Source organism: Urocitellus parryii, chromosome 1 (genome assembly GCF_045843805.1).
Source record: "Urocitellus parryii isolate mUroPar1 chromosome 1, mUroPar1.hap1, whole genome shotgun sequence".
NCBI classification, from domain to species: domain Eukaryota; kingdom Metazoa; phylum Chordata; class Mammalia; order Rodentia; family Sciuridae; genus Urocitellus; species Urocitellus parryii.
The window spans coordinates 190965330-190977996 of NC_135531.1; the positions used below are offsets into that span (position 1 = coordinate 190965330).

Here is a 12667-nt window from a genome sequence, read left to right on the forward strand (position 1 = left end):
AGTTGTTGATGGGCTTTTATTTTTATTACTTATACACAGTGCTGAGATGTAAACCCAGTTCTTCATACATGCTTATAGACAAACTGTTGGGCACTTAGTGCTATTGGTGTTTGTGAGTCATTCTGTGGAGTTTTGGAGTTGAGGGTAAGAATAACGGGTTTGTAGGAGCTCCGATTATAAGAGTCTCTCACTTCTTCATTGATGACATCGCATTGTGCTGTATATGTTTTCTTTCAGCTGGTTTCCCCATGGGCTATGCAGCCGCAGCTCCTGCCTATTCTCCTAACATGTACCCTGGAGCGAATCCTACCTTCCAAACAGGTATGTCCTGGGTGATGAAATGCATTGTACATGCAGTAGGGGAGAAAGAAAAGGGGCTGGGCTTTAAGAAGAGAGGGGACAGAGTTAGGATTTGGGATTAAGTGGTTTTATTTCTGAGTTTATGAAATTAGCCTTTTGGTGTCTGTATTATAAGTTTTAGATATTGCCAGGTCCTCTCAGCATACAAATCTTCATTATAATCACTCAGTTGTTAAAGGTAACTTTTTATGTCAGAGCCTCTCTGTTTAAGGAGTAGGGGCTTACTACTAGAAACTGAAAACCATCTTGCCATTGGTTTCTTTATGGTACTTTAGCACTTTGCTTATTTGGTTATATTTTTGTAATTCTTTTTTTTTGGGGGGGGGTGTTGGTACTGGGTTGGAACCCAGTGGCAAGTGCTCTAGCATTGAACTATATCCCTAGCCCAGTCTTTGTTTAAAAGAAAGTCTTGTCTTCCATGTAAAGTGTACCAGAATATTTTTGTTTTAAAAGTCACTGTAAGGGCTGGGGATGTGGCTCAAGCAGTAGCGCGCTCGCCTGGCATGCGTGCAGCCGGGTTCAATCCTTAGCACCACATACAAAAACAAAGATGTTGTGTCCGCCGAAAACTAAAAAATAAATATTAAAAAAAAATTCTCTCTCTCTCTTTAAAAAAAAAAAGTCACTGTGAAAAATGCAGTTGGACTGGGCGCCATGGTGCATGCCTGTAATCCCAGTGTCTCAGGAGGCTGAGACAGAGATCATGAGTTCAAAGCTAACCTCAGCAATGGCGAGGCACTGAGCAACTCAGTGAGACCCTGTCTGTAAATAAAATAAAAAATAGGGCTGGGGATGTGGCTTAGTGGTTGAGTATCCACAAGTCCAATCCTTAGTAAACCCCCCCCCCAAAAAAAAAAAAAAATTGCAGTTGGTTTCATCTGAGTCTTTTAAAGGTTGTTTATTGAGTGGAATTTTCCTCCCGTGATCCTGCATCCTCTGATGTTGACTCCTTTCCGGCATTAATACTCAGGACACTGTGATTCTTTTGCAACAGTGGTAGCCTGTGTTTTGACATGAGGGCTTGGCTTGTCCTCCACGGGAAGCACCTTCTAAGATTGCTGGGGCAATTCTTTGTGGCTTAGAATACTAGCCTCACATAGTTCATTTTGATGAAAGATGGCAATAGTGTCCTTCTCCCAAATTATTCTTATTTTATGATTCATAAAATTTTGCCTTTATATTCTAGTCATATGTCCATTTCTTTTCTGTCTCCACTATGTCAACCTCTCTTCAGTCCCTAGTTCATATCAAGAGAAAAATCTTGACTTGGTCTTCCTGCTCCCAGTTTTTCTGTCCTGGGTTTATGTTCTTGCTCACTTAAGCCAGAGTAATGTTTCCAGGTGAAATTTTACTTAATAAAATTTTACTTATCACTATAGGATAAGCCAACAATCTCTATTTTAAACCCCTAATTCTTTCCTACAATGGCCTTGTTTTTATCTTTTTTTAAAAATTGTTTTTGTTTTTATCTTTTTATCTTTCTGTTTTTTTGGCAGTACTGGGGATTGGACCTAGTGTCCTTCTGCCCCTGAGCCACATTCCCCAGTCCTTTTTAATTTTGAGACAGTGTCTTGCTAAAGTTGCTAAGGCTGGCCTTAAACTTTGAATCCCCCTGCCTCAGCCTCTCAAGTAGCTGGGATTATAGGCGTGTGCTACCATATCCAGCATGTCTAGTTGTTTTTCTGACTGGATCAGATGACTTTTTTTTTTTTTTTTTTTTGTGATGCTGGGGATTGAACCCAGGGCCTTGCTCATGTGAGGCAAGCACTCTACCAACTGAGCTATATCCCCATCCCTAGATGACTTCTTTCTTCCTGTCTTTTGAGGCTGTTGTGGAACATATGTTCCCTGGGTTCAATAATTGTTATAATGCTGTTACTCATTGCTGCTGCTTTTTTTTTTTTTTTTGGTGGTGGTGTCAGGGATTGAACCCAGAGCCTGTGCATTCGAGGCAAGCATTCCACCATCTAAGCTATGTTCCCAGCCCGTCATTGCTGCTTTAATGGTGACCAGCACCCATCTTTTTTTTGCAAGACATCTCCCATTGTTTAACTCCTTTTTTTTTTTAAACAGCCTCTATATACATGACATAATAAATGGGAAATATTTGAAATATACCATTTCATAACTTTTGCTGTATAGTTTATTTCTATCATAGATGGGAATAAACACATCCATCATTGCCAAATGTTTTCTTCTACCCATTTTTAAGTCTCCCAGGCTCCAGGAAGTCATTGGGCTGTTTTCTCTTAACAGTTGGTGAGTTTTCATTTTTTAAAAGTTTTGTGTAAATGAATTCACATAGAAAAAACATTTTATTTTTTTGATTGTCTTTTGTTTGGCAAATTTCTTTGACTTCCTTATTGTAGTGTGTATCAGTATTTGAGTCCTTTTTATTGTTAGGTAGTATTCTGTTGTATAGAAATACCATAAGTTTGCTTATCTGTTTGCCAGGAATGAACATTTGGGGTATTTGCAGTTTTGAGATACTATAAATGAAATTGCTATGATTATTAATGTACAAGTCTTTATGGACATAAGTTTTCATTACTTTTTGAATAAACACAAAAATGGAATGGCTGGTTCTTATGGCAGGTGTATATTTAACTTTGGAAGAAACTGCAGAACTGTCTTCCAGATTGGTTGTACGTTTTGTATTCCCTTCAGTAGTGTATGAGAGTTCCAGTTCCTCTCCATCCTCAGCAACACTGGTATGACCAATCTTTTTAATTTTAGCTAATCTAGTGGATAGATCTCATTGTATTTTTAACTCTCGAGACAAAAATAATATCAGTAATCTTTTTGTGTGCTTATTTGCCATCCACATGTCTTAGATAAAAAGTTTGTGCATGTGTCTTTTACTGTGTGTGACTGTTTGTTTTCTTTCTGTTTTTAAGGCAGTTGGTAAATTATTTTTATTTTTTAGTACTGGGTATTGAACCCAAGGGCCCTTTAACACTGAGTTACATCCGTAGCTCTTTTTATTTTTTATTTTGAGACAGGGTCATACTAAATTGCTTATGGATTCTTTGGGATTATATAAGTGCACCACTGTACCTACTTATTTTTATCATTTTAATTCTTTACTCTTTTTTTTTTTTTTTGAGAGAGAGAATTTTTTAATATTTATTTTTTAGTTCTCGGCGGACACAACATCTTTGTTTGTATGTGGTGCTGGGGATGGAACCCGGGCCGCACGCATGCCAGGCGAGTGCGCTACCGCTTGAGCAATTCTTTACGTATTTTAAAGAGATGGGGTCTTGCTATGTTGCCAGTGCCTTGAACTCCTAGTCTCAAGGAATCCTCCTGCCTCAGCTTCCAGGTAGCCAGGACCGTGGGTACACACTACTATACCCAACTTGAAAGCACTTTTTTTTTTTTTTAACCTTATTTATTATTAAACATTTCTAAATGTACAGAACAGTTGAGAAAACAGTACAGTGAATGCCCATTATACCTTTTGCCTAGGTCTGCCAGTTTGGACTTTGCCCTATTTCTTTTATCTATAAAAGAATGAACATGTCTTTTTTCTTTTTCTGCTGAACTAATTTAGAATTGTATTTAGCCTTTGTGGCTCTTGTTTTGTGGACTTCAGAAATTCCCCTTCCTTCCTGGCTTGGTGACTGAGACAGGAGGATTGCAAGTTCAAGGCCAGCTCAGCAACTTAGTGAGAACCTGACTCAAATTAAAAAAAAAAAAAAAAAGAGCCCGGGTTAGAAAACTCAGTGGTAAGGTGCCCCTCTGTTCAATCCCCAACAACAAAAACCAAAACCAGAATGCTCCTTTCTAACAAAACAATAAGCATTCATTCTTTAATATTATTACATTTAGAAATGGTAGTTTTCTAATGTGATTTAATTGCTCACATTCACATTTGTCCACTTATGTCAGATTTTAAAAAATAATTGGAAATAAGATCTACTTAACACAAGTTGAATTTAAGGTTGAATGTATGTCTTTTGTCTCTTAATTCATAACAGTATGCCTAAACTCTAAAACAAATACACTTTATAATAAAGAGGCTTTATTAGGAACAATTTTAAATATATACACAAGTTTTAAGAGTATAATCTCTACTTACCTGTCACTTGACTTTTTAGCAGTTACCAGCTCAGAGCTCATGTTTTTCATCTATATGCTAACCACATTCCCATTTATTATTATTATTATTATTTTATTTTGGTACTAGGGGTTGAATCCACTGAGCCACATTCCTGGCCCTTTTTATTTTTAATTTTGAGAAATGGTCTTGATAGGTTGATTAGGATATTGCTAAGTTGCTGAGGGTGGCTTTGAACTTGAGATCCTTCTGCCTTAGCCTCCTGAGTCTCTGGGATTACAGGCATGCACCACTGCACCAGGCTCTCCCTTTTATTATTTTGAAGTAATTTTCAGACATCCTGTTCATGTTTTTTTTCCCCTTCTACTCATGTTTTTTAATATTATCTTTAAAAGACAAAATGTATAACTATAATATATATCATTTTTACATCCAAAAAATAATTCTTTAATACTCAAAATCACAATCAGTGTTCATATTTCCAGTTGCCCCATCTATGTCATGAATTTTAAAAAATTGCACCAAGATGAAAGGGGGCCATATTCGTTTGAAAATCAGGTAGTGCTAGAAATTATGAATGTGGATTCCCAGACTTAAAAGTCTAGCATTTGATATGAAATTGTGACACAGAAAGTATAATTCTATGAATATTTTGATTGTGATACTTTTTAAAGAAATGGTTAACATTTTGGTCAGCTATGAGTTTGGTGATTCCTAGGAGGACTATTGATGGAGGCCATGGAAACAATAGGGGAGAAACTGGATTTAAGCTATGTAGGAGTCATATTAGTGTTGTTCACCTATGAGTTAACCAGCATTGAGTTTTTCCTGCTGTAGTGTGATTGTGGTCCTGAGAAATAAGTAAGGAGGAGTGATTTGGGGAAGAGGAGGATATATAGGATGAGACTCTCTTTCCCTGCCTCCCTATCCCAGATCTGGTTTTCCCCTTTTCTTTCTCCCCACCCCTCTCTTTCTCTCTCTCTTGTGATACTTAGGATTCAACTCAGAGCCTCACACATGCTAGGCAAGTACTCTACGACTGAGCTTTGTCCCCAGCCCTTTTTATTTTTTATTTTGAGACAGGATCTTCCTAAGTTGCTTAGGGCCTTCCTACGCTGCTGAGGCTGGCCTCAAACTTGTGCTCCTACTGCCTTAGCCTTCTGAACAGCTGGGATTATAGGTATATGCCATCTTGCCCAGCCCTATTATTCCTTTCTTTGGAGACAGCCCTGCCCTCCACCCTGAGCTGCCTTCTTCTTGCCTGCCAAGACTGCATAAATCTGTGTTGGTGGTCTTTTTGTTTTTTAATTGCTTTCCTCCTTGTGGAGAGGGCTGGATCTTTTCTGGTGACAGGTTCTGGCTCTGTGTTGACATATAGCTTGTGTAATGCTCCCATGGTCATGTCTAGTCACAGGTGTTCCCACATTGTGCTGTTCCTTGTTTCCTCCTCTGAGCAAACCAGTCTCTTTCTCTTTTTTTTATATTTATTTTTTAGGTGTAGTTGGACACAATGCCTTTATTTTATTTACTTATTTTTATGTGGTGCTGAGGATCGAATCCAGGGCCTTGCACGTGCTAGATGAGCGTTCTACCACTGAGCTCAACCCCAGCCCATCAAGCCAGTCTCTTGTGAGGAATTTCATAAAGCTGTCCTGGGCCACCTCCTGGGAGTGTCTTTGAGTAGCTGGGACTTGATTGCTTCCATACTGCTTTTTTCTTTATAATCAAAATGTTGTGTGGCGATATATTTGGCATTCAATAAAGTGCACATATTTAAAGTTTTGATGAGTTTTAACATGCATAGACCTGTGATGCTATCACTTTTTTTTCTACTTAGGATGAGCAGTTAGAGAAAGGACTGTTTTTGTCAGTTTTCAGTAACTGTAAATGCCTGATAGTTAGCTTTCTAAGAGAAAAGACTCATGTTTTTTGAACCCAACGGTGTTCTATCACTGAATTACATCTCTGATCCTTATTTATTTAGACAGGTTCTTCTAAGTTGCCAAGGCTGGCTTTGAACTTGAAATCCTCCTGCTGTGCCTCCCAGGTTGCTGGGATTACAGGTGTTTGACACCACACCTGGCTTAGCTTGGTTTATAGGGGTTTCGTTTTTGGTTTTGGTGGTAGTTGTGTGGTGTTTTTTGTGTGTGTGTGTGTGTGTGTGTTTGTTTGTTTGTGTTTTTTTTTTTTTGTTTTTGTGTGTGTGCCAGGAATTGAACCCAGGGATGGTAACCACTGAGGTTAACCACTAAGGTACATCCCCAATTCTTTTTATTTTTTATTTTGAGACAAGGTCTTTTTATGTTGCTTAGGCCCTTTCTAAGTTGCTGAGGCCAGCCTCGAACTTGTGATCCTCCTGCCACAGCCTCCTCAGTCTTTGGGATTGCAAATGTGCACCACTGCACCCCACTTGTTTACAATTTTAAAGATGTTAGTCTGTGAAGGATTAGCTCCATTACTCGGGTTTTGAGGTGAAACAGCACGTTATTGCAGAACCAGATGGGCAGAATTCTCCCAGTTGGGAAGCAAAAGAGATGGAGGAGGGGGAGAAGGACAGGATTCTAAAATCTCCGTGGGGAAGGAGGGCTTGTCCCCAGTGACCTGGACACTTCTGGCCAAAGGCCCAATTTTTCCAGTATCTTCCAGTAGCACCAAACTGGGGACCAAGCCTTTTGGGGATATTGAAATTCTAAATTATAGCAGAAACTCTTTAAGTGCTCTTATAGTTGGACTTGCTTTTCTAAATTCTGGAGGAAAATTTGTGTATTTGGTTTTTAACCAAGTTTAAAATTTAATATATTCAAATTTTGGTACTGTTTATACTTAGTTAACATAGCAATTAATGAACTTCAAAAATAATTAGGGAGATCTGGGAGGATCTTTTCTCTCCAGATAGACTAGCTGAGGTTGGGAATCACCTGGTTTGGATGAAGAGATTAAGAATCTGGATGCAGATGGATCTTGTTGGAGTACAACTCATCTCTGGGCCAGCTATTGGGTGCACTGAAGGGATAACAGTGTGAACACGCCCTGGGGAGTGCATGAGAAAACCTGACATTACAGTCATGATGAGCCTGGGCACATACATGGAGATTCTGATGAGGATACTATTGTCATGTGGCTACAGCCACAGTTGACTAGGACTTACCTGGCCCCATGGAGGGAAGCAGAATTTCTTGTGGTTAAAAAGGCCATTTAAAACTGAATTTCCTGGGAGTCTTTCATTATCTCTCTTTAAAATTAAAAACAAAATGTGTTACATTACTAAATACAATCCAGTAGTATAATTAAAATGAAAAAAATTTAACTAGATTATGCACAAAAAAACCTACATACTAAGTGTGCAGTGGGTGAATTTTGAGTTGCCACATTCTTGTGGAACCACTGCCCAAACAATATAAGCAATCCTTTTATCATCCCAGGTTTTCTTTACCCTTTCCTCTTTTCTGATTTGTCAAATAGTTGGATTTACTTAGTGTTTGATATATAAATGGAATAATTTCTGGTGTTCTTTTTGAGGTCTGGCTTTTTTGGAAAGCTTGACATGGCTTGAAATTCATCTTTGATTGCTAAGTAGTGTTTACATGGATGTATCACAGTGTATATTTTTTCCCTATTGATGAATCAGCATTTGGATTATTTTCCATTTTAGGAATTAGATTGGTGAATGTGTTTTACAAGTCCCATTGTGGACCTGTGTTTTCATTTTCTAGGGGAAATATCTGGAGGTGGAGTTGCTGGGTGCTGTGGTAAGTGTGTTTGTGGTTTGAGATTTTATACTTTGTGACAGTGTGATTGCTCCCTGCCTCACATTACACTGATGGGAATGTGAATGTCATTAGGGACATGTTAGAAATAGCTTCTGCAGAGGTAGTGTTTACCTGTACTGGAAGTTGTCCTTTCTACTGTGTACCTTGGTGTGTTTGGATAGTTGTATAGGGTTTTACATCACCACTATAGTTGGGTGACTACATGGTTCTGAAAGGTACATGTGCCCCTCTGCCCCTGGCCACAACTGGTGGATTTTCTATCATTGTGGATTTTGATTTATCTTTCTTGGTGCTTACTATCAGATGCATATAACATGTATTCTTATTTTGGCTTCTTTTGCAATAATATAGTGATATTAAGACTCATCTATGTTGTCTGTTATCAGTAGTTTGTTCCTTTTGGTTGCTGAGCAGTGTCTTGATGTGTGGATGTACCAGTTTGTCTGTATGCTGGTGGACATGTGGGCTATTTATAGCTTCCTGGCAGTTGAATAAAGCTGCCTTGAGCATAGTAAGCCAGAGGCCCTCTCCGCCAGACCTGAGAGCAAATCTGTTGGGGTAGAGGATCAGGAGGGGAGCCAGACACCTAATGGTCACTCAGTAGATTCACAGCCCTTCTTCCCTATTAGAGGCCTTCACCAGCTTCTGGAAACAAGTTGGTGTCCTGCAGTTCCCAGGACAGGTGGTGTCCTATGATCAGACTATTCTCAATACTGATGGAGTGTAGCTTTTTAGATTTAAAAGCTTTCTTCACTTCCATTCTTTTTTTTTAATGGGCGGGGGTGGTGGTGGTACCTGGGATTGAACTCAGGCAGATCAGTGAGCCATGTCCCCAACCCTTTTTCGTATTTTATTTATAGACAGGGTCTCACTGAGTTGCTTATTGCCTTGCTTTTGCTGAGGCAGGCTTTGAACTCGTGATCCTCCTGCCTCAGCCTCCCAAGCTGCTGGGATTACAGGTGTATGCCACCACGCCCAGCCTTTACTTTCATTTTTGGTCTGTCTTTTTATTCCTTAATCTGTTTTATAATCATTTTCGTGTCATTTTGGGTGGGAACAAGTAACTGTGTGTGTTCAATCTGTTCATTTGATCCAAAAGTTTTTCTACTGTAGGGTGCTAAGCCAATCCCTGATGTTTGATAAGTTTCTCCTTTTGTTTTTGCTGTAATACCAGAGATTAGTGTGCTTTCTAAGTTATGTCCTTGTGTATATGTGCGTATTTCTTTATGGTAGATTTATACAGCTAATTGTGGGATTAAAATACATATGTACTTTAAATGCCAAATTGAGTGGCCAGGAAGGCTGTACCAATTTATATTCTGGTGGGCCAGGACAGTATTTAATTTCCTGTTCTTGTGTGAGCATATGCTCCATAGAACTTTCTCCTCTTCAGCACCCCCCCCCCCCACTTCAGTTGCACACAAAGCCAAAAAATGGAGCTTGGTGTCAGTGGAGGAGAGGGGACTGTAGTGGTGTTGAATCTTGACTGTGTTACACTGTTCGTGGTTGAGATGACACCTGCCTCTACCCTACACATGTCCTTCCCCCATGCCTGGCATGGTCCCACATGAACTCAGGCATGGGCTTTTTTGTTACAGGTTACACTCCTGGCACACCTTACAAAGTGTCCTGTTCCCCCACCAGCGGGGCCGTGCCGCCATACTCTTCTTCCCCCAACCCCTACCAGACTGCTGTGTACCCCGTGCGAAGTGCCTATCCCCAGCAGAGCCCTTACGCACAGGTATGCTTGGACATGCCCTGCATGGTGGGAAGGATTGGTTCCATTAGGTCCCCAAATTATGGGACCTTGTGGCAGTTGTCTTCCTTATCCCCACAGCAAGGCACGTACTATACACAGCCACTGTATGCAGCACCTCCTCACGTCATCCATCACACCACGGTGGTGCAGCCCAATGGCATGCCGGCAACAGTGTACCCTGCTCCCATCCCTCCTCCTAGAGGCAATGGGGTCACCATGGGCATGGTTGCTGGGACCACGATGGCCATGTCAGCAGGTGAGTCCTTATTCCTAGTGTGTGTGCTATGGTGCCATAAGGCTGGGGTAAGGTGTGGGAAAGCTTATGAATACTCTGACTCTTGGTTCTAGTTTTTCATGGCTGCAGTTGTGTGAAGTACATGTGATTCTTTGAAGAAGTGACAGTTACCTTTGACTTTAACTCCTTTCCTTTCCTTCCCCTTCTTTCAGTTGAGAGGATACTGGAGTGTGGGGTGTAAGAGTTGATGAACCAACTGGCTTCCCTTGTGGAGCATAACTGAACAGCACTTTCTGAATTTGACTAAGTCATTTTATTGGTGAGCTGGATAGTCCATTTGGCAGTAGGGATGAGGAGTGAGTGACCAGACACTACTCCCTCCACCACTGTGAGCATATAAAACTTGAGGAGGAACACTTTGTGGGCTGGCCCTCTTCATATTTTCCTTTAGTGTGATCTGGCTTCATAGGTTAAGTTAATGGGCAAGATTTCAGTGTATCTAGGAATGCTGGTCTGGTGTTAATAGAAGTAACAGCTACTTGCACAGATCTTTCGGCTTATCTGCTTTACTTCCCCAGTCCTCTTCTAAGTCAGGAGAACAAACCAAGGGCAGAAGAGACCACTAGGCTAGAGTAGGCATGTCTCTGTGGACCCATGGAAGCCCTGGGGCTTGATTTGCTATTTAGGGATTAAGTTACCTGCTGGTCTTTAAGGGTTGATGGCCCATGATTGGAATGTCACTTCCTTACCTTCCAACTTCAGTTTAAGGAAATTCTACCAAAGAGAAGGCTCTTTGGGATACTGTGTATTTCTGACCTTAATGTCTATTTTATTTGGCTTTCCTGTACTTTTCTGTCAAAGCAGAGACGACTATGACAGACAGAAGCTGTGTCCTGGAGGCCATGGTGGGCAGGGTGAGCACAGGCAACAGGGAATAATTGCATTAGGTTTGAGGAGTGTTGACCTCAAAAGAATTCAGGTAGTCCCTGAATTTTTTTGTAGTTATAGGAAAAATACATTTTTGTAATGTACTCAGAAGCTCATGTAGTTTGGAAATCCCACTTCACATTTCTCTTTTTTTTCACCCTTTTAATAATTTTTCCATAATTTTATATATTGTTAAGTCTATTCACATTGGTATTCGTCTTGCAAATCTGAATATCCTGTATGTGTTAAATACCTATACTCCATTAAACTGCTATACACCTGCTCTCTAGCTCTGTTAGTTACCATTTTGTTTTGTCTCTGAGTTTGATAACTCTTAAATACTCTCATCGAAGTGGGACCATCTACAATATTTGTCCTTTTGTCACGTAGCATAATGTTCTTCATTAAGGTTCACCTGTGTTGTATATATGAGAATTTTCTGTTTAAGTCTGATAATACTATTTAAAATGTTTGTAAAAGCCTGGGGCAGTGTGCACACCTGTTCTCAGTGACTTGGGAGGCTGAAACAGGAGGATCACAACTTTTCGAGGCCCTGTCTCAAAATATAAAAAGAACTGGATGTGGGTTGTAGATATAGCTCAGTTAGTAGAGTGCTTGCCTTTCATGCACATGGCCCTGGGTTCAATCCCCAGCGCCACAAAAACAAAACTGGATGTATCTTTGTGGTAAAGCACTCCTGGGTTCAATCTGCAGAACCGAAAAAATGGGTGGGGGTTCTTCTGACCCACGAAAAGTTTTCTGAATGTTCTGTAAAGATAGACCCAAAGCCTTTTTATATATTCTTTTACATTTTTTTTTTTTGGCAGTACTGAAGCACTCTTAACACAGAGCTATATCTCCAGCCCTTTTAATTTAATTTTGAGACAGGGTCTCACCAAGTTGCCCATTCTGGTCTTGAACTTGTGATCCTCCTTGCATTAGCCTCCTAAGTAGCAGGGATTACAAGTATGCACCACCACAGTTGGTGGCACAAGCCCTTTTACAGACATATTATCAAATATCTTTCAGCTCTTTTGGGGGTGATCTAATTAGCGTTCTGACCTTATTCTGAGTCTCAGTTCTGTGCCCTCTTCCAAGGTGCCTGTCTCTTCACAAAGGCCTACATGTCAGTGACAGTGTGGAGTCACACTGGAGTTGGTGTATAGCATGTAGACCTGCTTTTTGTGTGATGTGCTGATCTTTCTTCCAGGTACCCTTCTGACTGCCCATTCCCCAACTCCTGTTGCCCCTCACCCAGTCACTGTGCCCACGTATCGGGCTCCAGGAACACCCACCTACAGCTATGTGCCCCCTCAGTGGTGATCACCCTGCAAATAAATGTAAGTGATCAGTGAAGGCTCACTGGGCCCTGGCAATAGTGCATTTCTCTGTGGAGGATGACAAACCTACCTCATGTTTTAAGCACTAAGGAAAAAAATGCACCTGACCTTTGATCTAAGAGCAATTGTAGTGTTTTTTTTTTTTTTTTTTTTTAAGTTGCAGATGGACACAATACCTTTATATCATGTTTTATCTGGTGCTGAAGATCAAACCCA

The 12667-nt window shown here is 40.4% G+C and overlaps 1 protein-coding gene across 4 annotated transcripts in view; it reads left to right on the forward strand.

Annotated features, from left to right (window-relative positions):
- Fam168b (family with sequence similarity 168 member B) overlaps positions 1 to 12667 on the forward strand; it is a 33967-nt gene that overhangs the window by 16452 nt on the left and 4848 nt on the right. For 3 of the 4 annotated variants that reach the window (XM_026388278.2, XM_026388266.2, XM_026388296.2), the window contains exons 3-7: positions 238 to 321; positions 8134 to 8169; positions 9789 to 9931; positions 10028 to 10205; positions 12322 to 12451. In XM_026388278.2, coding sequence (XP_026244063.1) covers positions 238 to 321; positions 8134 to 8169; positions 9789 to 9931; positions 10028 to 10205; positions 12322 to 12434 — 554 coding nt within the window. In that variant the 3' untranslated portion in view covers positions 12435 to 12451. The remainder of the gene's footprint in view (positions 1 to 237; positions 322 to 8133; positions 8170 to 9788; positions 9932 to 10027; positions 10206 to 12321; positions 12452 to 12667) is intronic. The other variant, XM_026388269.2, reaches the window with a different exon arrangement.